Source organism: Moschus berezovskii, chromosome X (genome assembly GCF_049115385.1).
Source record: "Moschus berezovskii isolate FMDL1 chromosome X, NW_MosBer_1.0, whole genome shotgun sequence".
Taxonomy (NCBI): Eukaryota; Metazoa; Chordata; class Mammalia; order Artiodactyla; family Moschidae; genus Moschus; species Moschus berezovskii.
Genome location: NC_142488.1, coordinates 56,851,916 through 56,876,747, shown reverse-complemented (window position 1 = coordinate 56,876,747; position 24,832 = coordinate 56,851,916). Strand labels below are relative to the sequence as shown.

General features: G+C 39.4%; 1 protein-coding gene across 1 annotated transcript in view; it reads left to right on the top strand.

Moving 5' to 3' along the window:
- Window positions 1–21,771, top strand: part of JADE3 (jade family PHD finger 3) — a 150,709-nt gene extending 128,938 nt beyond the window's left edge. The window contains exons 10-12 of the mRNA XM_055393892.2: window positions 12,053–12,523; window positions 14,277–14,394; window positions 18,716–21,771. Of these exons, the coding sequence (XP_055249867.2) occupies window positions 12,053–12,523; window positions 14,277–14,394; window positions 18,716–19,536 (1,410 nt within the window). The 3' untranslated portion in view covers window positions 19,537–21,771. The remainder of the gene's footprint in view (window positions 1–12,052; window positions 12,524–14,276; window positions 14,395–18,715) is intronic.
- The last annotated feature ends 3,061 nt before the right edge of the window (window positions 21,772–24,832 follow it).

The following is a 24,832-nucleotide window of genomic DNA, read 5'->3' as shown; positions in this document are numbered from 1 at the left end:
GACTTGAAAGTCATTCTCAAAGGCACAGTTGTTGCATATGGTAGTGCAAATAGAGTTTTCTGAGACATCTGAGGCATAGAAATTTAGCTGCTTGAAGTAGAAATTGTAGCTGGCGTGCCCAAAAGCAGCATTTGGCGGGGGTGGAGAATGGACTGGGAGAGGCCAGTCACACCCAGAAAAGGCAGAACTATTGATCCTTCATAATCTAGTTTTCCAGAATGTCATCTCATCTTTTATTCTAAATGTAATAAGGTGGCTTTCCTGGCAAGAAGGGAGGAAGGGCTGACTTTCCACTCCCCAGACCTCTTGCATAGGAGCTACAGGCCGGTTGCAGTTAGGTTTGCATGTTCACCTTCTTCACAGAAAGGGGGCCATATGATGTCATAACTTAGGGACATGTCTCTAGGTGTTTCATGAGGTTTCTTGCTATCTGATTCATCTTGTAGATTTCTTGCTTTAAACCTGGACTCCAAAAGCCCTTTTAGTTTTTAAACTCATTTTTACATTTGACAGGACTGCATATTTTGTCTTGCTTTTTTAAAAAATTTTTTTCCGACTGATTTTAACTAGAGCACTTTAGCAAGTATAAGGAGGAAATTGTTGAAGGAAAACTATTCCCGTGGGGTCTGCTGCATTAACACATTGCCTTTTTATGCTTTTCTAAGTTCCCTCCTGATTTCTCCCCACATATGAGCTTCTTGAGGGCCAAGGTATGCATCATTGTTTCCCTAGCACAAAGGAGAATGCCTGCCCAGTGTCAGCTCATTGAATAACTATAACTGAATTTAATTGTATCATAGATTAAATGTAATATGCATTCTTCCCAGTAAAAAAAAATATTTTCCATGTTTTCATAATTACCATATAGTCATTTTATAATAGCACATTGAATTTATATCCATTACTTACTGTCCTTATTGTTCTCCCTGCATTTTCCCCCATATTTGCTGCTTTAAAGGATGATTTTTTTTACAGCAGTTAGTAATTGGCAGCATGACTGTGATGAGAGGAAAAAACGCACCATATTATCACATTCTGCCCTCTATTGTAGTTACTTACCTACAAGTCTTAGCTTCCCTAGGAGACTGCAAGCTCGGACTGTTTCATCCTTAGATCCTCCAAACCCCTGACATGGCAGGTTGACAATAAATATTAGATCGATAGGTGGATGATGGATGAATAGATGGATGGAAAAAACATTCTGGAGTGGGTTTTTCATTTGCACTGAAGTGGGTTTTGTTTTTATTACTTAGAGTTTAGATTCTGTAAAGGTCTTTCCAAATTAAGACTTAATTTTTTTTTTTACTGAGTAAATTAGAGATTTAATGAAGTTCCAATGAAGTCTTAGTTTTTCTCAATCTTAACAGATCCAACACCTTTTTATTACAGATAATTTGTAATGGATCTATACTACCTTTACTTTTGTAATATCTCTGCTTAGTATACTATGAGTTTACTAAATGAAAGTAGTGGCTTAAAATATGGTTGTTAAAATACAGATATATAATAGCTAATTCTCAGCTTTCTTGTTGAGGTAATAAAGTAAATACATTCATCATTTTACTTGTTTCAACATTCCCCATCCAGTTCCTCTGTTGTGTGTAGTTTCATGAACCAGCATTAAGTTCTAAGCAGAGGATAATTGGCTTCAAAATTTTGACTCTGGTGTTTCCAGCAAGTAGTGTTAAGCAATGAGAATATTCAGTAACACTTTTCATCACTCCAGTTGCTTTGTTCTGGTGGACTTCTCTGAGTGGCCCAAACTAGAAATTTGTGTGTGTGACTGTCTCCATTTTCTACATAATGACCCTCCTTGGGAATTCAGCCATCATTATCTTGTCATGCCTTGATCCCAGACTCCACACCCCATGTATTTCTTTCTGGCTAATCTCTCTTATTTGGACCTTTGCTGTACCACCTCAACTGTCTCCCAGATGCTGATCAGCATCCAAAGGCACTGGAGAAATACCAGCTACGTAGGATGCATAGCTCAACTTTTCTTCTTCCTTGGTTTAGGATCCACTGAATGTATACTTTGAGTAATGTCCTTTGATTGTTAGGTAACTATCTGCCAGCCTCTCCTTTACAGTTATTATGCATTCTTAGGCTATGCCAACAACTGGCAGCCGTGGCTTGGGTAAGAGATTTCAGCAACTTTTTGGTATAAACAGTGTTGACTTTCTTGTTACCTCGCTGTGGTCAGTATCAGGTGGAGAATTTCTTCTGTGAGGTACCTGCCATGCTTCAATTATCATTGTGTTGATACATGGATCAGTGAAGTAGAGATGTATGCTGCTGTGGTGGTCATAAAAGTCTCTTAAAATTTTGATTATTAGGAATTTCACTTACTCAACAAATACTTGAGTGCCTAATTGTGTGCCAGGCATTGTTCTAGGCACTTTGGATTTATCAATGAACCAAAAAAGAACTTTTCACCAGGGAACTTACATTTCGATTTGGGAGAAATCAGTGATAAGCAATAGAGACTAAATAGCACATTATAAGACAGTATGTGGGGTTGCAAAGAGTCAGACATGACTGAGCAACTGAACTGATATACCAATAAAATTTTATTTATGGACTGTAAAATTTGGAAGTCATTTTATGTCATAAAATATTTTTTCTTTTGATTGTTTTCCACTATTTAAAAACATAAAAACCATCTTTAGCTCCTATTCTTATTTCTTGGGCCACATAACAACAGGCAGCTGGCTGCATTTGGTCTGTGGGCCATGGTGTGCAAGCCCATGGTGAAGGGTTCCCAGGGCCCTAATAATGTCTTTTATTTGAGGACTTTCCTGGCTGCCCAGTGGTTAAGACTCCAAGCTTCCAAGGCAGAGGGCATGGGTTTGGTCCCTTTTCGGGGAAACTAAGATGCCACATGCCACACAGTGCTGCCAAAAGATTTAAAAACAAAAAAGATTTTTTGTTTTTGCTCAGCATTTAAAGGGGGAGCCTTGGCAGGTTTTGAGCAGATGAGTGACATAATTTGATTTATATTTTTAACAGATCACTATGGAATGATGTCTAAAATTTGCTTCAAAAAAGTCTGGAGGGCAGGATACTACAGAGGTTAAAAATGAAACAAGATAGGTCATACATTAATTATCGAAGCTGGATAATGAGTATATAATAAGTGTTCTCTATGCTGTTATGTAGATTTTTCCATAGTAAAATCTTACAAACAAAAATAGGCACTCTGGCTGCTTATTTGAAGTAGACTGTGAGGAGGGAAGGTTAAGAACAAGAAAAGCAATTCGGAAGCTTTTACAGTAATCCTTGAGAGATGGCTGGGGTGGCTTTGTCTGGAGTGATAGCCCTGTGGAGGTGGTGAAAAGTGATTGGGTTCTGGATGAATGTTGAAAATAGAGCCAACAGGATTAGCTCCGAATAGGATGCAAGGTGAGAGGGAAAGATAGGAGTTGGGGATGTTTCCAGATTTTGGCCCAAACAGGGAGAAGGGTAAAGTTTCCATAAACTGAATGGAATAATCTCCAGTTAGAAGAGATGTGGAGGGAAAGATCAACATGAGTTGTTTAAGATATTTAAGTTTGAGATGTCTATCAGATATCGTAGTGGAAATATCAAACTAACAGTTGTCTGTGGGAGTTTGTGAGGAAGTTTTGGAATGAAGACATAAATTTGGGAGTCATTGTCGTGTAGATATCTTTAGCCTGAACTGGGTAAGATCACTGAGTGTGTGTGTGTAGACAGAGAGGAGAACAGTACCAAGCAGTAGACCTTGAAGCATTCCAGTGTTAAGTAGTTGGGGGAATACGGAGAGAGAGCAGAGGAGACTGAGAAGTCATCAGGGAGACAGGAGGAAACCAAGAGAGTGTAGTAGCCTAGAAACCAAGGAAAGAAAGCATTTCAAGGAGAAGGAAATGATCAGTGATGTAAAAATACTGCTGAAGTAAGATGAGGACTATAAATTGATCCCTGAATTTAGCAATGTGATTATTAGTAATCTGGATGAGCAATTTAGGTGGAATGGTGATGGCAAAAGCTACATTGCCAAAGGTCAGGGCAAAGAAATAGAGTAGGAAGTCTGGAAAAGTGGGGAAAAGAAGTTCAGTCTTTAAGATGGAAGAAATAACAAGTATGTACAGTCAACCCTCTGTTTCCACAGGTTCCACATCCACAGGTTCAACCAATGGAAAATTGAAAATTTTCAGAAAAAATTCCAGGAAGTTCCAAAAAGGAAATTTGAATTTGCCTTGCGCAGAAAACTATTACGTAGCATTTACATTGTATTAGCTTTTATAATGATTTAAAGTATGGGAGGATGTGCATAGGTTACATGTTGCATAGGTTACTTCACCATTTTATCAGTATATAAGGGATTAAGCATCCATGGATTTTGGTACCCACAGGAAATCTAGAACCAGTTCCCTGTGGATACTGTAGCTCAGTGGATACTGAATCTGCCTGCAGTGCAGGAGACCCGGTTCGATCCCTGGGTCAGGAAGATCCCCTGGAGAAGGAAATGGCAACCCACTCCAATATCCTTACCTGGAAAATCTCATGGACAGAGGAGCCTGGTGGGCTGCAGTCCATGGGATCGCAAAGAGTCAGGCATGACTGAGCGACTAACACTTAACACTGTATGTTTGCTTGTTAACATATAGAACATAACAGTGTGCATGCAAAGAGAGTGACCCAGTGGAGAGGAAAAACTGTTGGATAGAGGTTTTTCAGTAGGTGAGAGAGGGGTGGCTTCAGGTAAGAGCACAGATTGTTCTTCCCAGGTAACAGACTCAAAGGCAGAGTGTGTAGGCGCAGTATTAAGTAGGTGAGATGCTGGGAATCTGCATAGTGCTCTTTTGATTGTTGTAATTTCCTCAGTGAGGCAGGAAACAGAATCATCAGCTGAGAGTTAGGATGTGGGTGAAGTCTCCAGTCTGGATAGAGAAGAGGTGTGAAAATAGTGTTTTGGTTTGGGAAAGTGCAGTTTAAGTGCCAGGCTGCATTAAAGATCTTCCCCCCAGGTGAGGGAGAGTAAACTGCAGGTGACCTTGTGAAGTACGGTTGTGTTTCTCTCCACCTATGTTCTGCTTATACCAATATACTGTATTTGTTTACTGCTTTTGATTCCCATACAGGAAACAAAATTCTAAATTACTTACCAGTTTGGAATTAACTTAATGGTGGCTTAAAAGAGAAAAGGGGTTTTGGTCTCTTTTCCCACAGTAAAACTAGATGTCAGCTATGGAAAACAAAGCCCACATTATTAGTATAAGCAGAATATAGGTGGGGGTCAAGTTTTATTAGCATCATTGTTTTTCAGAGGTTTGTTTAAGGGTATTTGTGATTAGTCACACATTTCAAGTACTTTGCTTCATAAACTCTTCATGGAGATTTCTTAACTGTGAATTGTATTTATTCTTCCTACCTTCCAGCAGTGGGGGATACCCACATCTCTCCCCTTCTTTGGATTTGGAAACATTCATTCGGCAAGGATAGAATCTTACACGGGTGGATTTGGAGTCTAGACTAGCCACTGTCTACAGCCTCCATATCTGGGAGCTAGAACCTTTCTTCTGAGGATGAAAGTTTCTGGTAATCCTGGAACAGATCCTAAAGACTGGGTTTGAAACAGATGCCCCAGACAACTCTGAATTTTGCCTAGACCATGGACATACAGTCCATATGCCACCTTTCCAGAATTCCTTTAGGGTCCTTATGTATCTTATCTTCAGGCCCCATTCAGTCTAAATCTAGATGTTTTAGGCCTTCCCTGAGAAAAAAACAAAGAAGAGTTGTTAAAAATATGACACTTGAAGCCAAATTCCTGGGGTCCAAATCCTGGTTCCATCTCTTGTTTGTTATGTAGTCTTGAGGAAGTTACCTACCAGATCTGTTCCTTAGTTTCCACATCTATAAATGGAGATGATAAAATAGTACCTACTTAAGGAGGTGGTGAAGAACTTAACACAGTGCCTAACAGATACTGAATACTCAGTAAATATTTGTGGTACTAGTAGTTGTACTTGTTGTTATTGTACATATTAATATTATTTCCTGGCATCAATCTGACTTTGTTGATATAAACTCCTGGCATTCATCCAGCCAAACTGAATAGAATCATTAACCATTTGGTGCTGGTGTAGATGCCCCTTTTGACAGTAGAGGAATGTGGGCATGTCTGGAGTTACATGCATGTCTGGAGTTACATGCATGTCTGGGCATGTCTGGAGTTACATGCATGTATATTGAAGTCAGAATAAATTGGTGGGCAACCAGGAGTTTACTGTTAGGCTAACAGTAAATAGCTTTTGACTATGAGGGAAGTGAACTTTTTTAAAACAAGTGAAAATCTTTGACAAGTGGGGAAATGCAAGTATGTCTACTCAGTGATTATTAAAGGTGGTACTAGTAGAGAAGGAAATTAAATATTAAGATTAAAGGGCACCAAAAAAATACGAGGGAAAGCATCTTAATATTTTTTTCATCTATTCCAAATTTTATTTGTGAGTACAGATTGTTCCTGTTCTAAGATATTTCTGGTCCTTGCCTTCAGGCATGTATAGTCTATTAAGGGAGACCAGATACAAACATGAGAAAAGTTAAATAACACTCAAGTGACATCACCCATCAGACCTTGCAGACCCTTAGGGATGAGAGATCAGAAGGACTGGTGGCCACTGTTGGTGCTAGAGTTTAAGTACATAACAGCTGAATAAGTTTTGTAGGCTGACTTTGAACCATTTATGACGTGGTGTCAGTGACCAGACTTTGAGAAAATTGCTCTGATATCACCCATTTGCCTGTTCACAGATTACTGGGTATTAAGGGCAACCAAATGGACACTGCCCTGCAGCAGGATAAGAGCTGCTGAGGACAAATGCACCAGGCCCATGTTGTTCAGAGCAGATGTTACCTGCTTTTGAGGAGTACACACTGTTTTCTTTTAGGGCGGGTAATAAAATATTTCTTTAAAGAGACAAGAAACAATTTAATTCCTAAATCAGTCTCTGGTGTTCTTTTTCAAAGATTTTTATTCTAACCACCCTATCTGATTCAATTCTCATCCCACAGGAAACTCCAACTCCCCTTACAAATGTGAACATGTAAGAATAGCATTTTCCCTCTAATGAAAGTATCTCAAAAGCTCATTTCTCTTCTATAATTTCTGAAAAATAAGTAGAAAATTATTTCTTTTTAACCCTTTTAAAAGTAAACCACAGTGAGATATTACTTCATACTCATTAAGGTGGTAATAATCAAAAAAGCAGACAATAACAATTATTGGCAAGAAGGTGGAGAAATTAGAACATTTATTGTGTTGCTGGTGGGAATGTAAAATGCATAACTACTGTGGAAAACAGTTTGGCAATTCTTCCAAAAGTTAGACATAGAGTTACTGTATGTCTTGGTAATTCCATTGCTAAGTATATATAAGTTAGAGGTCCCCAAGACCACCCTCAAATTCAGTAATTCATTAGAAGGACTCACAGAACTCAAAAAACAATTATACTCATGGTCATACTTTATTACAGTGAAAAAATATAGATTAAAATCAGCAAAAGGAAGAGGTACATAGGGCAGGGTCCAGAAGAGACCAGGCACAGAGCTTCCAGTTTCCTCTCTAAGTGGAATCTTGTGGACAATGCTTATTTTTCTCAGCATTGATGTATGATAATACACACAGAGTATTGCCAACCAGCAAAACCACCCAAGCCTTGGTGTTCAGAGATTTTATTAGGAGTTAGTCACGTAGACATGACTGACAACCTGCATAGCTGGACTTAGTCTCTAGTCTCTCCAGTCCCTCAAAGGTCAGGCTGATGCCACATGACTCAGAGCTTCCACCATAAATCACATTGTTAGCAGAGACTATCTGACATGGCCCAAGGCATCCAGGTAAATAAAGACACTCTTATCAGACAGGACATTCTGAAGGTTAAGAGGTTACCTCTCAGGAGCTATAGGCAAAGGGCCAAAGTTTTCTTTGGCAAAGTTAATCCTTTATTGCATGTTACCAAAACATATGTCCACACAAAAACTGGTACACAAATCTTCATAGCAGCATTATTTCATAATAGCTAAAAAGTAAAAATAGTCTAAATGTCCATCAACTGAAGAATGGATAAACAAATGTGGTATATCCAATATAATGGAATATTATTTGGCCATATTTGCTGCAACATGGATGAACCTTGAAAACATACTAAGAAACCAGATATAAGCTGCCACCTATGATTCCACTTACATGAAATGCCCAGACTAGGCATTTCTATAAAGACACAAAGTAGATTAGTGGTTGCTCAGGGCTGGGACTGGGAAATAGAAATGAGATTTCTTTGGAGGGTGATGAAAATGTACTGGAATTACATAGTGGTGATGGTTGTACAACTCTGTAAATACACTAAAAACATTGAAAGGTATACTTAAAATTGATGAGTTTTGTGGTATGTAAATTATATCTCAGTAAAGCTGTTCTTTTTAAATGGGCATTAAAACACCACCACCCCTGTCACCTTAAGTGATTACAGTAGAAATGAGATATATACAAAAGCATTTTGTTTAATAGAATGTGCCAAACATATATTTTTGGAAAAAGGTAAAATGTTATTTGATTGGTTAGCATTTCTCCTTTATCACCAAGATATAGTATGTGGACTTCAGCTTTGAGTATGACCTTAGAATGACCTTTTTGAAACTAGATGGATTTTATGGCAGTTTCCTAGGGACATTTCATTTTTCATCTAAGTACCCAGTTCTTGTTCATGTATTGTCTTTTATTGTGAGTAATTTATATTTGTGTCTCTACATTTTCTAAATTTAATCTAAGAGAGATGATCTATTTTAGCTTCCCGTTAGTAGTAGTTTTGTGTCACACACTAATCTCCTTGAACAGAAAACATTCCTTTTGCTTTCTCTTCCCATATTTTTATCTATTAAACAGCAAAAGAGTACTATGCCCAACATTTTTAACCTTTTCCTATGGAATGCCTTTTGCTACTTGTTTTTTAAACGACCAGCTAGTTTCTTAGTCAAGGGATAACAGAAGGTATCCAGATAAAAGTATAGTTTGGGCTTTTCATCATCCTTGTTTTCATGAGGCTTTTCAAATCATAGAATTTTTAAGGATACAAATTTCAATGTAATGGAACAAACTCTTCCAGTTAAGCTAAGTTGGGGTGGGCTGTTTTAGGAATGCAGTAAGTGGCTGGAGTACCACTTAACTGAAAAGTAGAAGGAGTCGAGGGTAGGGGGCAGTTTAGGTAGAAAATCAGGTAATTTACAGGAAGTACAAGTAATAATGGGCTTCCCTGGTTGCTCAGACAATAAAGAATCCACCTACAATGCAGGAGACGTGGGTTCAGTCCCTGAGTCAGGAAGATCCCCTGGAGAAGGAAATGGCTACCCACTCCAGTATTCTTGCCTGGAGAATTCCATGAACAGAGGAGTCTGGTGGGCTACAGTCCATGGGGTCGCAAAGATTCAGACACGACTAAGCAACTAACACTTTCACTACTTTCACAAGTAATAACACGTGTGAGGTTGGATAAGATGATCTTTGAATTGTTGTGCATCCCTGGAATTCTTTATCCTGTGAAATTAGATTAAGTGGAATCTGCTCCCATTAAAGCTTTGGTGGTTGCCAGCATTCTTTTTTTTAATTGGAGGATAATTGCTTTACTATGTTGTGTTGGTTTCTGCTATACAACAACATGAATCAACCATAAGAGTGTGTGTGTGTGTGTGTGTATACACACACACATACATATATCCCCTCACTCTTGAGCCTCCCTCCTACCCCTCTAGGTCGTCACAGAGTGCTGGGCTGGGCTCCCTGTGTTATATAGCAGCTTTTCATTAGCTATCTATTTTACATATGGTAGTGTATATATGCGGAGAAGGCGATGGCACCCCACTCTAGTACTCTTGCCTGGAAAATCCCATGGATGGAGGAGGCTGGTAGGCTGCAATCCATGGGGTCGCGAAGAGTCGGACACGACTGAGCGACTTCACTTTCACTTTTCACTTTCCTGCATTGGAGAAGGAAATGGCAACCCACTCCAGTGTTCTTGTCTGGAGAATCCCAGGGACAGGGGAGCCTGGTTGGCTGCCGTCTATGGGGTCACACAGAGTCGGACATGACTGAAGTGACGCAGCAGCAGCAGCAGCAGTGTATATATGTCAGTGCTACTCTATCGATTCCTTGCACCTTCTCCTTCCCTCACTGTGCCCACAAGACAGTCCTCTACGTCTATGTCCTTCCCTGCATATAGATTCATCAGTACCATTTTTCTAGATTCCATGTATATGCATTAACACACAATATTTGTTTTTCTCTTTCTGACTGACTTCACTTTGTATTACAGGTTATAGATTCATCCACCTCATTTCAACTGACTCAAATTTGTTCATTTTTATGGCTGATATTCCATTGTATATATGTACCACAACTTCTTTATCCATTCATCTGTTGATGGTCATCTAGGTTGCTTCCATGTCCTAGCTATTATAAATAGTGCTGCAATGAATATTGGGGGTACATGTGTCTTGAATTACAGTTTTTCAGGGTATATGCCCAGTAATGGGATTATTGAGTTCTATGTTACTGAGTTATATGGTAGCTTTATTCCTAGTTTTTAAAGAAATCTCCATACTGTTCTCCTTAGTAGTTTTATCAATTTACATTCTCATCAACAGTGCAAGAGAGTTCCCTTTTCTCTGCATCCTCTCCAGCATTTATAGTTTGTAAATTTTTTTGATGATGGCCGTTCTGACCAGCATGAGGTAATAACTCACTATTATTTTGGTTTTCATTTCTCTAATAACAAGCAATGTTGAAAATCTTTTCATGTGTTGTCAGTATTCTCTTAAGTGTTGAATTTCTCAATCTTTAAGGAGGCCTGCCAGCTTTTGCATTTTTTTAGTCTTTATTCTCTGTGTTTTGTTATCAAAAACCCAACATATAGATAATTGAGCAGTCTGCCCTCCAGATACATGCTTCCAAAAGCTTTGAGACTTGACTTTAATCATGGGAATTCCTACTATATCTTTTGAAACAAATCCTCCATTGCTTTCCTTCTTTTATTTGCATAAAAATGTAAATACATGTGCATGTTAAATCTTTGGAAGGAAAACTGTAACATAGCCATAACAAATGGTAATTGAAACTAACTGAAGCACAAGAGTCTAGCAGTCATGGGCTAGGTTCTCTTTGCCTCCCTGTGAATCCTCAGTGCATGTTCCATAGTGATACCTAAGAAATGTGTTACATCTATGAATGGAAGAATATTGTAAACTTAATTCCAGATTGTCTGTAACCATACTGTCCAATAGAACTTTCTATGATGTTATGGAAATTTGTGCTGTCCATTATGGTTGAAATGTGGCTAGTGTGACTAAGGAATTGAATTTTTAATTGTGTGTAATTTTAATTTTATTTTATATGTAATTTAAGATAGCCAGTTGGCTACCTTAGCTACCATGTTGGACAGCACAGCTCTATAAGACCAATTTCAAGAAGTTAGGTTACTTAAATAAAATATTGGAGTTCCTGTGACTTTTTTAGAACCAGTAGTTGTTCTGGCAGTAATATTGATTCTGTTTTTCTTTCGTTTGTTCAGAAGCATTTCTTGAGCATTTGCTAGTTCAATAGTTGATGACAATGCAAAGATGAATGACACAGCTTCTGTCTTTAAGAACCATGGCCAGGAATTTTACATTTATTATGCTCTAAGTATAGTTTAAAAGGACCATTATAGAAGCATATAATAAGGTGATATTGGGGTCACAGAAAAGATACAGTATGACTCTTTATAGGGGCCAAAGAAGAATTCTCAGAAAAACTTAATGCTTGAGCTAAAATTTAAAGAAGAGTTTGAAAAATTTTTTTTTGCCTCTGTTTTTACCGTTTTGTAAAAGAGCAGATTTCCGGGCTTATTTGTAAGGTGTCTGTCATAGTCAGTTTAAGACCAACTTTCTCCCTGTCTTTCCTTTGCTTCCTATGAGCTCTCAATTTAGGCCCAGGCATATAGAGCTTCCTCTTTCCCCACACAGCCCTGCTGCCTTAACACATCTTTTCTCCCCACAGTGCTCGGTTAAAAGTTGCATCACTGCCTTCCATGTCACCTGTGCCTTTGAGCACAGCCTAGAGATGAAGACCATCCTAGACAATGGGGATGAAGTAAAGTTCAAGTCATACTGCCTCAAGCACAGCCAAAGCAGGCAAAACCTCAGGGAGTCCGAGTACCCCCTGCACAGGGCTTCAGAGCAGAGCCAGGCCAAGAGTGAGAAGACCAGTCTGCGGGCACAGAAGCTTCGGGAGCTGGAGGAGGAGTTCTATTCCATGGTCAATGTGGAAGATGTGGCCACAGAGCTGGGGCTGCCCATGCTAATTGTGGACTTCATCTATAACTACTGGAAGCTGAAGCGGAAGAGTAACTTCAATAAGCCATTATTTCCTCCAAAAGAGGAAGAAGAAAATGTCCTGGTACAGCCAAGAGAAGAGAGTATTCACACTCGCATGAGAATGTTTATGCACCTACGGCAAGACCTAGAGAGGGTAAGGTGACCAACTATGACCTAGTGTATAGGTCTTGGTCTGCATAGGAATGGAGAGCACACTTCCAGATTTAAAAAAAAAAAACCCATTTATATTTGTAGTATAGGCTTCTGTGCCCTTGCTTATCTTCTGATTTCATTGTGGCCCCAAATGTTGGACTTAGTTGAAATTCTGCTAGACACATCAGAGAATAGAAGAGTCTGTCCTCACTTAGATGCTTTATGAACCTTAACTATGAAATAAATTTTTCATTTTGTTTACTTTTTTTCCACTGTTGAACCTAAGGTGGCTCAGCTATATTTTACTGACACACTTATGAGACTGCAGGCTGAAGAAAGAATGAATTTTGCCTAGGAAAGTGCCAGATCAGAGTTTCTTAAACTTGGCACTATCGACATTTGGGACTGGATGGTTCTTTGTTGTGGGCGACACTGTAAAATGTTTAGCAGCATCCCTGGCCTCTACCCACTAGATGCTAGTAGCAAACCCCTCACATGCCCAGTGGTGATAACCAAAAATGTTCCCAAATTACCAGATGCCCTCTAGGGGTGAAAAATTACTCCTGGTTGAGAGCCTCTGTGCCAGATAATTCAGTGTAACTCATGAGATACACACACACACACACACACACATTCACACTAAATTAGGTACTGTAGGGATTTAAAGATAAGTTAGATCCTGTGTTTACCCTAGAGAATCTTATAATCAAGTGTAATGGTGGCTTGTTTTTTTCTCTGCTACCAGAATTTGGAGAGGAACTAATAGATTTTTTTGTTGTTCAGTCACTCAGTCATGTCCAACTCTTTGCGACCCCCATGGACTGCAGCACGCCAGGCTTCCCAGTCCTTCACCATCTCCCAGAGTTTGCTCAAACTCATGTCTTTTGAGTCAATGATACCATCCAAACATCTTGTCCTCTGCCATCCCCTTCTCCTCCTGCCTTCTTTCCCAGCATCAGGGTCTTTTCCAGGAGTCAGTTCTTCACATCAGGTGGCCAGAGTATTGGAGCTTCAGCTTCAGTCCTTCCAGTGAATATACAGGGTTGATTTTACTCACTTTTTAAAATTTAACTCACACATATATAGCACTTACTATGTAGTACCACTCTTCTAAGCATTTTGTAAATATTAACTCATAATCCTGACATGCATATGAAGAAGGTACAGTTATCCCTATTTTCAGATGAATAAACTGGGACACAGAAAGTTTGAGTAACTTGTCCAGATGGGAGAGCATGAGAGAGTGAGGATTTCACCCTTGTGACTATATATGGAAACTTGGCTGAGCTGAAAGTGTGAGCAAAAAAGCTATTTCCAGTCTTCCCAGCAGACTTTTATCCTGCTGGTCCAGCAGGCATTAGAATACTGGATCCAGCATTACCACCATTTACTCAGGGATCTAAAGGGAAAGCTAAACTGTTAAGTCATCATTCAGTTCTCCCAGCCTGGCTGTACAGATAAATATCAAGCCCATGATACCACAGGGAGAGTAGACTTGAGAAGGTAGCTTTGGAGCTTTTGCTTGTGCTGCTGATTGATATGGGAACCATGATCCCACCATTGACCATGCCACGTGAATACCTATGTAACTGCTCTCTATGCAGCTTTTAGGTTCTGTCTTCTCTCCTCAGTGCACCCCCGCCACACCATGTGACTTAAAATTAAGTTGTCTTAATTTTAGCTAAACAATGTTCAGTTGTCAAGTTTGTGTAACATGACAAAACTCTCTTATTTGTTGGGGGTTGGGCTTACAGGTCCGAAACCTGTGCTACATGATAAGCAGACGAGAAAAGATAAAACTGTCATACAACAAATTACAAGAACAGATCTTTGGTTTGCAAGTCAAGCTTGCTAATGAGGAAGTTGCTGCAGGTAAGCTGTATAAATTTTATATCAATTGTTTCACTTAAAAATCTTTTAAATTCATTTGTTCTAGTCCAACCATGATGTAACATGGCCCATTTCACTATTGACTCATGAGGCAAGAAATCCCAGGGTAGGGTTAGTGGAGTTGCAGGTCTAGGACAGATAACTTACGTCCCAGACAGATATTAGAGGCTGTTAGTTGGAGCCATGAAATGATTCTAAAATCATTGGATTCATTTAGAAATCAGTAGGATACGATCTTATCCTAGTTTCCAGAAAACATTTAATTCCAGGGTTCCTCATTCTAACAATCTGTTATATAAATGACAAATCCTTAGCCAGAATTTAGTAGGAGATCTGGGTTCTTATCTTTTCACTTATTCACCGATGTTTATTGAGCACTTCCTATGAACTAAGAGCTGAGCTAGAAGACACAGCAGCAAGCAAGAAAGAATTCCTTCCTTCAGAGAACTCTGCCCACTTGGTGAGAGAAACAAGTGAGCATAATTACAGTACTCTAAGCATAGGAGCTTGGCTGGAATGATGACAGTCATATTCAGAGATATTTGTAACCTCCCTTTGCCTCATTTAACACAGAGGTCAGTGGCAGAGCCTGGGCAACTAGGGGTCACTGGGCAATGTGTACAGAATCCAGCTTCTGCCAAAGGCCAGTTATAGAGCAAGAGAGACAGCCAGAAATAAGGTGTCAAGTAGGTGTCAAAGTCTTATGGAAAGTTGTGAGAATCACAGGCCACGGCAGAATGGTGTAGGAGTAGACAGCAGGGCTGCTCAGCCATAAGAGTACCATGATAGACAAGACAAGGAGAACCAAAGGACAGCAGGAAGAGCCTCCATGGTGCCAAGGAAATTGGCCCCTAGACCATGTGGCTTCTGATTAGTGGGACCCAGCCCCATAACTGCTTGTGGCAGCAACAAATAGCAGGCCCTGGTAGAAGTGGGGACTGAGTGTTCAGTTTGGACCCTTAGGGAACAGATGTCCATTGGGGCATCTAATAGTTGTCTTCTCTGTATGTCATCTTTGTGAGGCTACAGTGAGATGGTAATGGGCAAAGGTCAAATCCTTATACAAAAATAAATAGTTTGATGCTAGTGCCCTTTTGATTTCAGAACACTCAGAATAATAGAGAGAGGAAGACTTGTCCTAAGTATGATTATAGGGTTGATATAACCAGGTAATTGGAGAAGGAAATGGCAACCCACTCCAGTGTTCTTGCCTGGAGAATCCCAGGGACGGGGGAGCCTGGTGGGCTGCCGTCTATGGGGTCGCACAGAGTCGGACACGACTGAAGTGACTTAGCAGCAGCATAACCAGGTAACTGATTGCCAGTACTCCCAAGGCCAAGCCCATAACAGCAGAAATATCATGATTGGCAGAAACATCATGATTCTTTTCTGGGGGCCTTGCCACTACAAAACCTGCCCCACACCTCCATGGTGGTCGTTCATAGTGAAGAAATTATTTTAAGTTAAGGACATAAAATATATGGGAACCACCAAAACCTGTACTACATTCTTGTGAGTTTGTATTTGACTTACTTTAGGAAGACTGGAGGGTGTGAGCTGAAATGTCTATGTTCAAAGTAAAAGAAAGGGAAAGTGTTGGTCGTTCAATCGGGTCTGACTCTTTGTGATCCAGTGGACTGTATGTAGCCTGCCAGGCTCTTCCGTCCATGGGATTTCCCAGGCAGTAATACCAGGGATCGAACCTGGGTCTACCACATTGCAGGCAGATTCTTTATCACCTGAGCCACCAGGGAATCCCGACTGTGTTTAAGGCAAGTTCTGAATGCTATGCAGTACCCACTCGTGCACATGTACAGACACACAAATAGGACGACCCTATTCTAAACCATTGCTAGTGACATTCTTTTCAGAAATAGAAGGAGCAGAAGGGATGTATGAGGCATCACACTAGTCTTTGTGATTATTTTTAAAGACTAGGAGAACAGAGGTGAAGAGGTTGGGAGTCACACTGCAAAAAGTGGCAGTGCTAAGTTTTCCACCTGTAGCAATCCCCACCCTAACTTCTAGTTCAGCTAACTTCAGCTGCTATATGCACATATCAAACACAGGTGCTTGCTCAGTATTTGGAAGAGTGGGTGCGTGAACTCGGCTGTAAGAATGTATGCCTTTATTTGTTTATTTTTTTATTGAAATATAGTTGCTTTACAAAATTACATTAGTTTCAGGTGTACAGCATAGTAATTCAGTATTTTTACAGATTGTACTCCATTAAAAGTTACTACAAGATAATGACTATAATTCCCTGTGCTATACAATACATCCTTGTTTATTTTATACATACTAGTTTGTATCTCTCAATCCCATACCCTAATTTTTCCCTCCCCCTTTCCCTCTCTCCTTTGCTAACCACTAGTTTGTTTTCTATATCTGTGAGTCTGTTTGTTTTGCATATGTAATCATTTGTATTATTTTTTACTATTTTTTAGATTCCACATATAAGTGATGTCATAAAGTATGTGTCTTTTGCTGCTGACTTATTTCACTTAGCATATTCTCTAGGTTAATCCATGTTGCTGCACATGGTAGAATTTCATTCTTTTTATGGTTGAGTAATATTCCATTGTGCACACAATGGAATATTACCTCTTCTTCATCCATTCTTCTGTTCATGGGCGCTTCAGTTGCTTCCATATGTTGGCTATTGTAAATAGTGCTGCTGTGAAAATAGAGTGCATATACCTTTTCGAAATAGTGTTTTTGTTTTTTTCCAGGTATATACACAGGAGTGGAATTGCTGGGTCCTATGGTAGTTCTAATTTTAGCTTTTTGAGGAACCTCCCTACTGTTTTCCATAGTGGCTGCAGCAATTTACACTCCCACCAACAGTGTACAAGTGTTCCTTTTTCTCTACATCCTCTCCAACATTTATTATTTGCAAACTTTTTGATGATAGCCATTTTGACAGGTGTGAGGTGATATCTCATTCTGGTTTTGATTTGAATTTCTCTAATAGTTATCAATGTTGAGCATCTTTTCATGTGTCTGTTGGCCATCTATATGTCTTCCAAAAAATGTTCGGGTCTTCTGCCCACTTTTTAATTGGGTTGCTTATTTTTATAATAGCAAGTTGTATGAACTGTTTTATGTATTTTGGATATTAACCCATCATTGGTTGTACCATTTGCAAAAATTTTCTCCCATTCTCTAGGTTGTCTTTTCATTTTGTCAGTGGTTTCCTTTGCGTGCAAAAGCTTTTAGGTTTAATTGGGTCCCATTTGTTTGTTTTTGCTTTTATTTCTTTGGTCTTAGGAGACAGATCCCCCCAAAAAATACTGCTGTGATTTATGTCAAAAAGTGTTGTTTTATTCTAGGAATTTTATGGTTTCAGGTATAACATTTTAGGTCTTCAATCCATTTTGAGTTTATTTTTGTAAATGGTGTGAGGAAGTGTAATCTCACTGTTTTACATGAAGCTGTCCAGTTTTCCCAGCATCACTTGTTAAAGAGACTGTCTTTTCTCCATTGTATATTCTTGCCTCCTTTGTTGTAGGCAAGTGTAACTTACCACAGGTGTGTGGGTTTATTTCTGAGCTCTCTAGTCTGTTCCATCAATCTATGTGTCTGTTTTTGCACCAGTACCATGCTGTTTTGATTACTGTAGCTTTATAGTATAGTCTGAAGTCTGGGCACATGATACCTCCAACTTTCTTCTTTTATTTCAAGGTTGCTTTGGCAGTTCAGGGTCTTTTGTGGTTCCATATGAATTTTAGGATTATTTATTATAGTAAAAAATGTAGTTATGGCCATTTTAACAATGTTAATTCTTAAAATCCAAGAAATGTTTTGTGGCTTCACATATAATATATCCTGGAAAACATCCCATGTGCACTTAAAAAGAATGTGTATTCTGCTGTTTTGGGATGTAATATCCTACAGATATCGATTAAGTCCAACTTGTCTATTGTGTCATTTAAGATCACCATTACCTGTTAATGCTCTGTCTGGGTGATCTGTCCATTAATGTAAGTGGGGTATTAAAGTCTCCTACTATTACTGTATTATTGTCAATTTCTCTTTCATCTCTGTTAGTATTTGCTGTTTATATTTGTTGTTCCTCTATTTGGGTATATGTGGTAACAAAAGTAATACCTTCCTTTTGTATTCCTCCCTTTATCATTATTTAATGCCCTTCTTTATCTTTGTTATAGACTTTGTTTTAAAGTATACTTTGTCTAATTATGAGTATTGCTGCCCCCACTTCCTTGTTATTTCCATTTGCATGAAAACAGATGCTGTTATTTAGATTGGTTGTTAAAATGAATCTTTCTTTTTTTAATCTCAGGACTTCCTGTGACAAATGCACTAGAAAATTCATTGTTTTACCCACCACCAAGAATTACCTTAAAGTTAAAAATGCCCAAATCAGCCACAGAAGATGGCAGTAACAGCTCCACAGAGCCTGATCATGGACCTCTCTCTCCTGATGACAGCTACCCTGTTTTTAATATGAGGAGCATGCAGGTGGCTCAAGATTCACTGGAAATGAGAATGAAGTCATACCCAAAGCATCCACAAGAGAGCCAGACTGACTCTTTACTGACCAATCTCAGCGATGATAGAAGTGAAACAGAGGATCCCAGTCCTGCTTGCAAACCTCCATCTCCTGAATTCTATCATGGGCAGTCTCTGGGAAAGCCTCTGGTCCTTCAGGCTGCCCTGCATGGACAGTCTTCCATTGGGAATGTGAAAAATCAACCTAACCCCAAGTTTGCCAAATCCAATGGCCTAGAGGGCACCTGGTCTGGGGATGTCACCCAAAAAGACAGCTCAGGTGAGATATTCTCTGACCAGGAGCCCATGCTCAGCTCCCACTTGGGTAGTCAGGGCAGCCTTAGAAAATCTACTGTGGAGCACTCCAGCAGGTCCTTTAAGGAGGCCACCAATAAGCGGGTGAAGACCACAGAGAACCTCCAGTGCTATGTGAAGGCAACCAAGAATATTAACCCCAAAGAGCAGCTCTGGGGCAAGCAACTTGTCAGGCGGTCTGCAGGGAGAGCTCCATATCAGGAGAATGATGGGTATTGCCCAGATGTGGAGCTGAGTGATTCAGAAGCAGAAAGTGATGGGAATGAAGAAAAAGTCAGGGTAAAGAGAGAGAGTTGAGACAGGGAAAATCCTCCCCATGATTCCAAACAGGATTGCCATGGTAAAAGCAAGACATATCCTCTTTCCCACAGTTCAATGCAGAGGTGATTAGAAATTCCAAGAAAACCTCCATCTTTGCCTTTGCCTCATATATTGGGGAAAACTCATACACCAAAATGACTCTAGTATATGTTGGGATGAATTGTAGTAAAATGGATAAAATTTTTCCACACTAAATTGGCTTGCAGTTTTTGAACTGGTATCAAGTCTAGTTTTTACAAGCACATTATAGGGATTACACATTGTCCAAAAGTTTGGGTGGTTGTGTTTTTTTGCCAGAGACTAGTGAGAATAGCTGGGACCAGAGTAATTTGCTCAGTAAATACTTTGGGGCAGCATTCCAATTATATTAACACATTGATACACATATATATTAAGAGTTCATGCATTGTTAATGGATTTGCAAGAGACCATGATTATCAGACACTAAAACTACTTATCTTTTGAAGCTACAGCATGTAACTCCCAGACCTGGTGTCTGTAGGAAGTTTCTAACTCCACTGGTACCTGGAAACACTCTTAAAGGGAGAGACCAGGGACCAATATTTCAGATACTGTCAAACTCACTACCCTCTTCCTTTGCTCTGCACAAGGTTGAGTTCCTTTCACAGTATCTTAACTTACCAAGTCAATACACCTAATGCTTATAAGTGTTCAGTGCCTGTTCCTAGACTTGCTTGTTGGGGACGCACTTGTAACTATTTCACCCAGCTAACAAGCATAAAAGGCTAACTTGTGGATAGTGTTTACAAAAGTACTACTTCCAAGGAAAGTGCTCTGATTCTCTCAGTTTAGGCGCTTGTGAAGGATCCCAGAGCCTTTCCCAAAGTGAGAACATTTCTGAGGGATTTGTATCAGGTCAGGGTTTTTGTGTTAACTGTTTTCAAATAAGTTTGACTTAAATAAGTTTGGCTGACAGTTTTGTATGCCTGCTTTAATGTTTATAAAAATTTTTATTGAGGTATAATTAAAAGATAATAAAGTGCAGAGAAGTTAAATATTCTTATCTGCTTTAATTTTGAAACAGATTTTTATTGTCAAACAGAATTTGAAAGCATGTGTTTAACACATGGATATAATTTAGCTTTGTACCAACTATAAATCCAAGGCAATTGGATTCCAAAACAAAAAGGCTGGAGCTGTTTTTCAGAAGTTGCTCATACTCTGTTCCCAAACTATCAGCCTTGATTAATTCTGGGGAGGAAGAGAATAGTACGTTTGTGGAGGATAAAACATACCTGCTTCCCATTTAAAGAAGAGGAAAATGTTTTTAAAATGTGAAGCCAACTATATATAATTCTCTGCTCACTTTTTGTAGCCTTAAATTAATGTTCTCTTTCTTCTATTTGGGGAACATGTAGTGAGACTTTTCAGACAATGAGGTCATTTTAGATTTTTTTAAGTTGCTTCCTGGTGAAACATCCAAGCTGCAGTAAAGGCAGGGGCCCTTCTCTCCATAAATATGGGAAACTCGGTTGTTTTCCTCTTTCCCACTTTTGTTTCTGTAGCCTTCTTTGGTTTTATTTCTTCCTCCTTTTCTGAAAATTTCTGTACTTTGCCTCTCCTTTGGCTACACCTTCAAAATGTTTCTTTTGTGCCTGTGTACATGTGTGATCAGTGTCCTGTATTTCGTTTGAATACAAAAGAAAAGGCTATGGATTATCCAAATGAGGAAGAGAATTTCTACAATTTATGCACTAGGTTTCTGTACTTTTTCTTTGCATTTTCTGGGTTAGATAATAATTTGACACCTTCATGGTAATGACATTCTAGTGGAGCTATGTTATAAAATCCTCTGTTAAAGGCCAGTACAGTAACCTGTGTCCTTTCATGCCTTTCAATTCTGAGTGAGTGGGAAGAAAAGCAAACATTGAAAAAAGTGCTTCAGCCAAATTCCATATATGTAATGCCATTGGGATAGTATTGACAAAAATAATTTCAGTCAGGGAAATATAGTTGTAATATTTTTACAGAATTTTCCTAAGTAAATGAAGGAGCCTTCAGCTGTATACATTTCAACTGCCCCAAAATGTATTTGCTACATTTTGCTGTTGTTTGAAGTATTACCTCTTAACCTTCTTGTTAAATCTTTTTCATTTTGTCTTATATAGTCCAGTTTTCAAAGACAAACTGTCTTTTTTCAAATGTCACCTTTTTACCAATACTTTTTCATTAAATTATGAAAACTGCTAACTGCTGTCAGTGTGGTAATTTTTTATTTGGGCATCTGGGTTTTAGAAAAACTTACATATGTGCCTTTTATATTTAAAAAAATCTTATTCATTAAACAAAACAGATGGTAAGGGAAAAGGGAGAAGAAGGAGTGATTGAATGTTTAGAAGCACAAATTCATGATTCGTGTCAATACCAGGGACCAGAGAGAACTCGGGAATTGGACTCTACCTGGAAATCACAATTTCAATGGGCTGATAAGATGGAACCATAGGATCAACAGAAATCACTAGGGAAATTGATCCTATCTAAAGTCACAAAGCTCAGAGGGCTTAGATCAAGCCTCACTTTTAAATATACATTCTTTACAATATTCATTCTATTTGGAGTCATGTGAGTATATTAATGTAATAAAGGTTATGTAGTGTCATGGGGATTTTGAGGGCATTATAAACGTTTTCATTATGTTTGCAGAATGTATTTGGTAAAGGTCACTGGGTAAATCATTAGTGAAGATAGTTAAAAGATAACTATCTTTTATAGTTTCTCTCCCCCTTCTCATTTCCCTTCCTTCTCCCCCTCTCCCCTTGCATTCTCCCCAGCACCACATTCATAGATAACTCTTTTGATTCAGTAAATTTCTAGGTAAAATGTTGTGGTACCAAAACTACGAATACAACCCTTTTAGCCAACAAAACGGAGAAGGCAATGGCAAGCCACTCCAGTACTCTTGCCTAGAAAATCCCATGGATGGAGGAGCCTGGTAGGCTGCAGTCCGTGGGGTCGTTAAGGGTCGGACACGACTGAGCGACTTCACTTTCACACATTGGAGAAGGAAATGGCAACCCACTCCAGTGTTCTTGCTGGAGAATCCCAGGGACGGGGGAGCCTGGTGGGCTTCCGTCTATGGGGTCACACACAGTCGGACACGACTGAAGTGACTTAGCAGCAGCAGCAGCAGCCAACAAAAGCTTTGGGTTTATGCTGATGTCTGTATTTCTAATAAGAGATGAACCTTTGTTTTTATGTTGAAGAAACTTTCAAATTCACAGAATAAACTAGAGGATATACAGTCCTGGGGCTTTTTCCCTCCAGGATTTTACAGTCCTCAGTGTGCTTGTTGACCCTTAAGAATGGAAGAAAAATACATGATAGGATTAAAACCTAATTAACCACTGAATAATTTTCATGTAATATTTTTAAAAATGTATCTTATTTATAACAAATATTCATTAGATTTTCACAACCTTAATTCACATTTTTCAAGTTTTATGAAAAGCATCATTTTTTATGGAAAAAAAAGCATCAATTACATATTGATTTTTTAAAATAACTTTTAATAAAGGCCTACCCTGAGACTGTCTCTCCTACACATGGAGCTCTGTAATACTCAGTTCACCACTGTTGAGGGACGTTTCTGTGAATTCAGTTAATTTTACTTCATGGATTGGAATGAATTGCATGACCTTACTATGAGGATATTTATCCTTGAAGTGAGCCAATATGAAGGGGGTGGTCACATCCCAGACCGGTACCTTCTGCCTTGTCCAGTCACTAATGAGTTCTTTGCCTTGACACTCCCTGAATACATTATCTTAATAAACAGAACATCCATCATTTTTCATCTTGTTCAAGTAAGTTTGGGTGTGAGCATTCCAACCTCAAGTCCTGGACACCCTCAAGCATTAATTTCTCTTCCCCTGACTATTCTTCCCACCCTACCTTCTCAGTTTCATTTTATTTTAACTGATTGTCAGGTTATAAACAAACTAAAAAGATGAAATTGGGCTGATTCAGCTGTACTTACTATAGCAAGTTTCTGCTCAGCTTCTCCCTGAAAAAAGCAACCTGAGAGGGGGTTACTCATGAATTTTGTATCACTTGATTCTTGCCATATGGACAGATAATTGGACTAGTCATCTAACACAAAGGCAAACAGTTCAGAGGCTCACATTCAAAGAACAAGATAATTCATACAAATCTGGACTCGACAGGTCTCGTGGTAGAGCTAGGACCTGGTGAACTTGACTTCTCCATAGCTAGTCTAACCTGTAATTGGCTAAATAATGGCCCCCTAAAGATGTCCTTAGATTACCTTCTAATCCCGGGAATCTGTGAATGTGTTACCCTGAATGATAAAAAGTACTCTGCATGCATGCTAAGTCGCTTCAGTCGTGTCTGACTCTGCAACTCTATGGACTATAGCTCACCAGGCTCCTCTGTCCGTGGGATTCTCCAGGCAAGAATACTGGAGTGGGTTGCCATGCCCTCCTCCAGGAGATCTTCCTGACCCAGGGATTGAACCCACATCTCTTACAAGTCTCCTGCATTGACAGGCAGATTCTTTACTACTAGTGCTACCTGGGAAGCCGAAAAGGGTTTTGCTGCTGTGATTAAGGTTGCTGCTGCTGCTGCTGCTGCTAAGTCACTTCAGTCGTGTCCGACTCTGTGTGACCCCATAGACGGAAGCCCACCAGGCTCCCCCGTCCCTGGGATTCTCCAGGCAAGAACACTGGAGTGGGTTGCCATTTCCTTCTCCAATGTGTGAAAGTGAAAAGTGAAAGTGAAGTCGCTCAGTCGTGTCCGACCCTTAGCGACCCCACGGACTGCAGCCTACCAGGAATTTTCTAGGCAATAGTACTGGAGTGGCTTGCCATTGCCTTCTCCGGTGATTAAGGTTAAGGACCTGAAATGTGGAAATTATCCTCGGTTGTCCAGGTGAACCCAACCAGTATAATCACAAGGGTACTTTTAAGAGGGAGGCAAAGGGGATTGCCATTAGTAGAAGGAGGAGTGTGATAATGGAAGCAAGAGGTTGGAGTGATGCTAAGAAGGGCCATGAGCCAAGGAATGCAGGTGACCTCTACAAACTGAAGAAGAAAAGGAAATGAATTCTCCCCTGAAGTCTCCAGAAGGCACCCAGCTCTGTCTACACCATGATTTTAGACTTCTGATTTCCAGAACTATAAGAATAAATTTGTGCTGTTTTAAACTGCTAAATTTGTGGTAGTTTGTTAACAGAAATAGGAAACAAATACACTAGGCAGAGAGCAAGTGCTTCTTATCCTTCAGGAGTGCATTC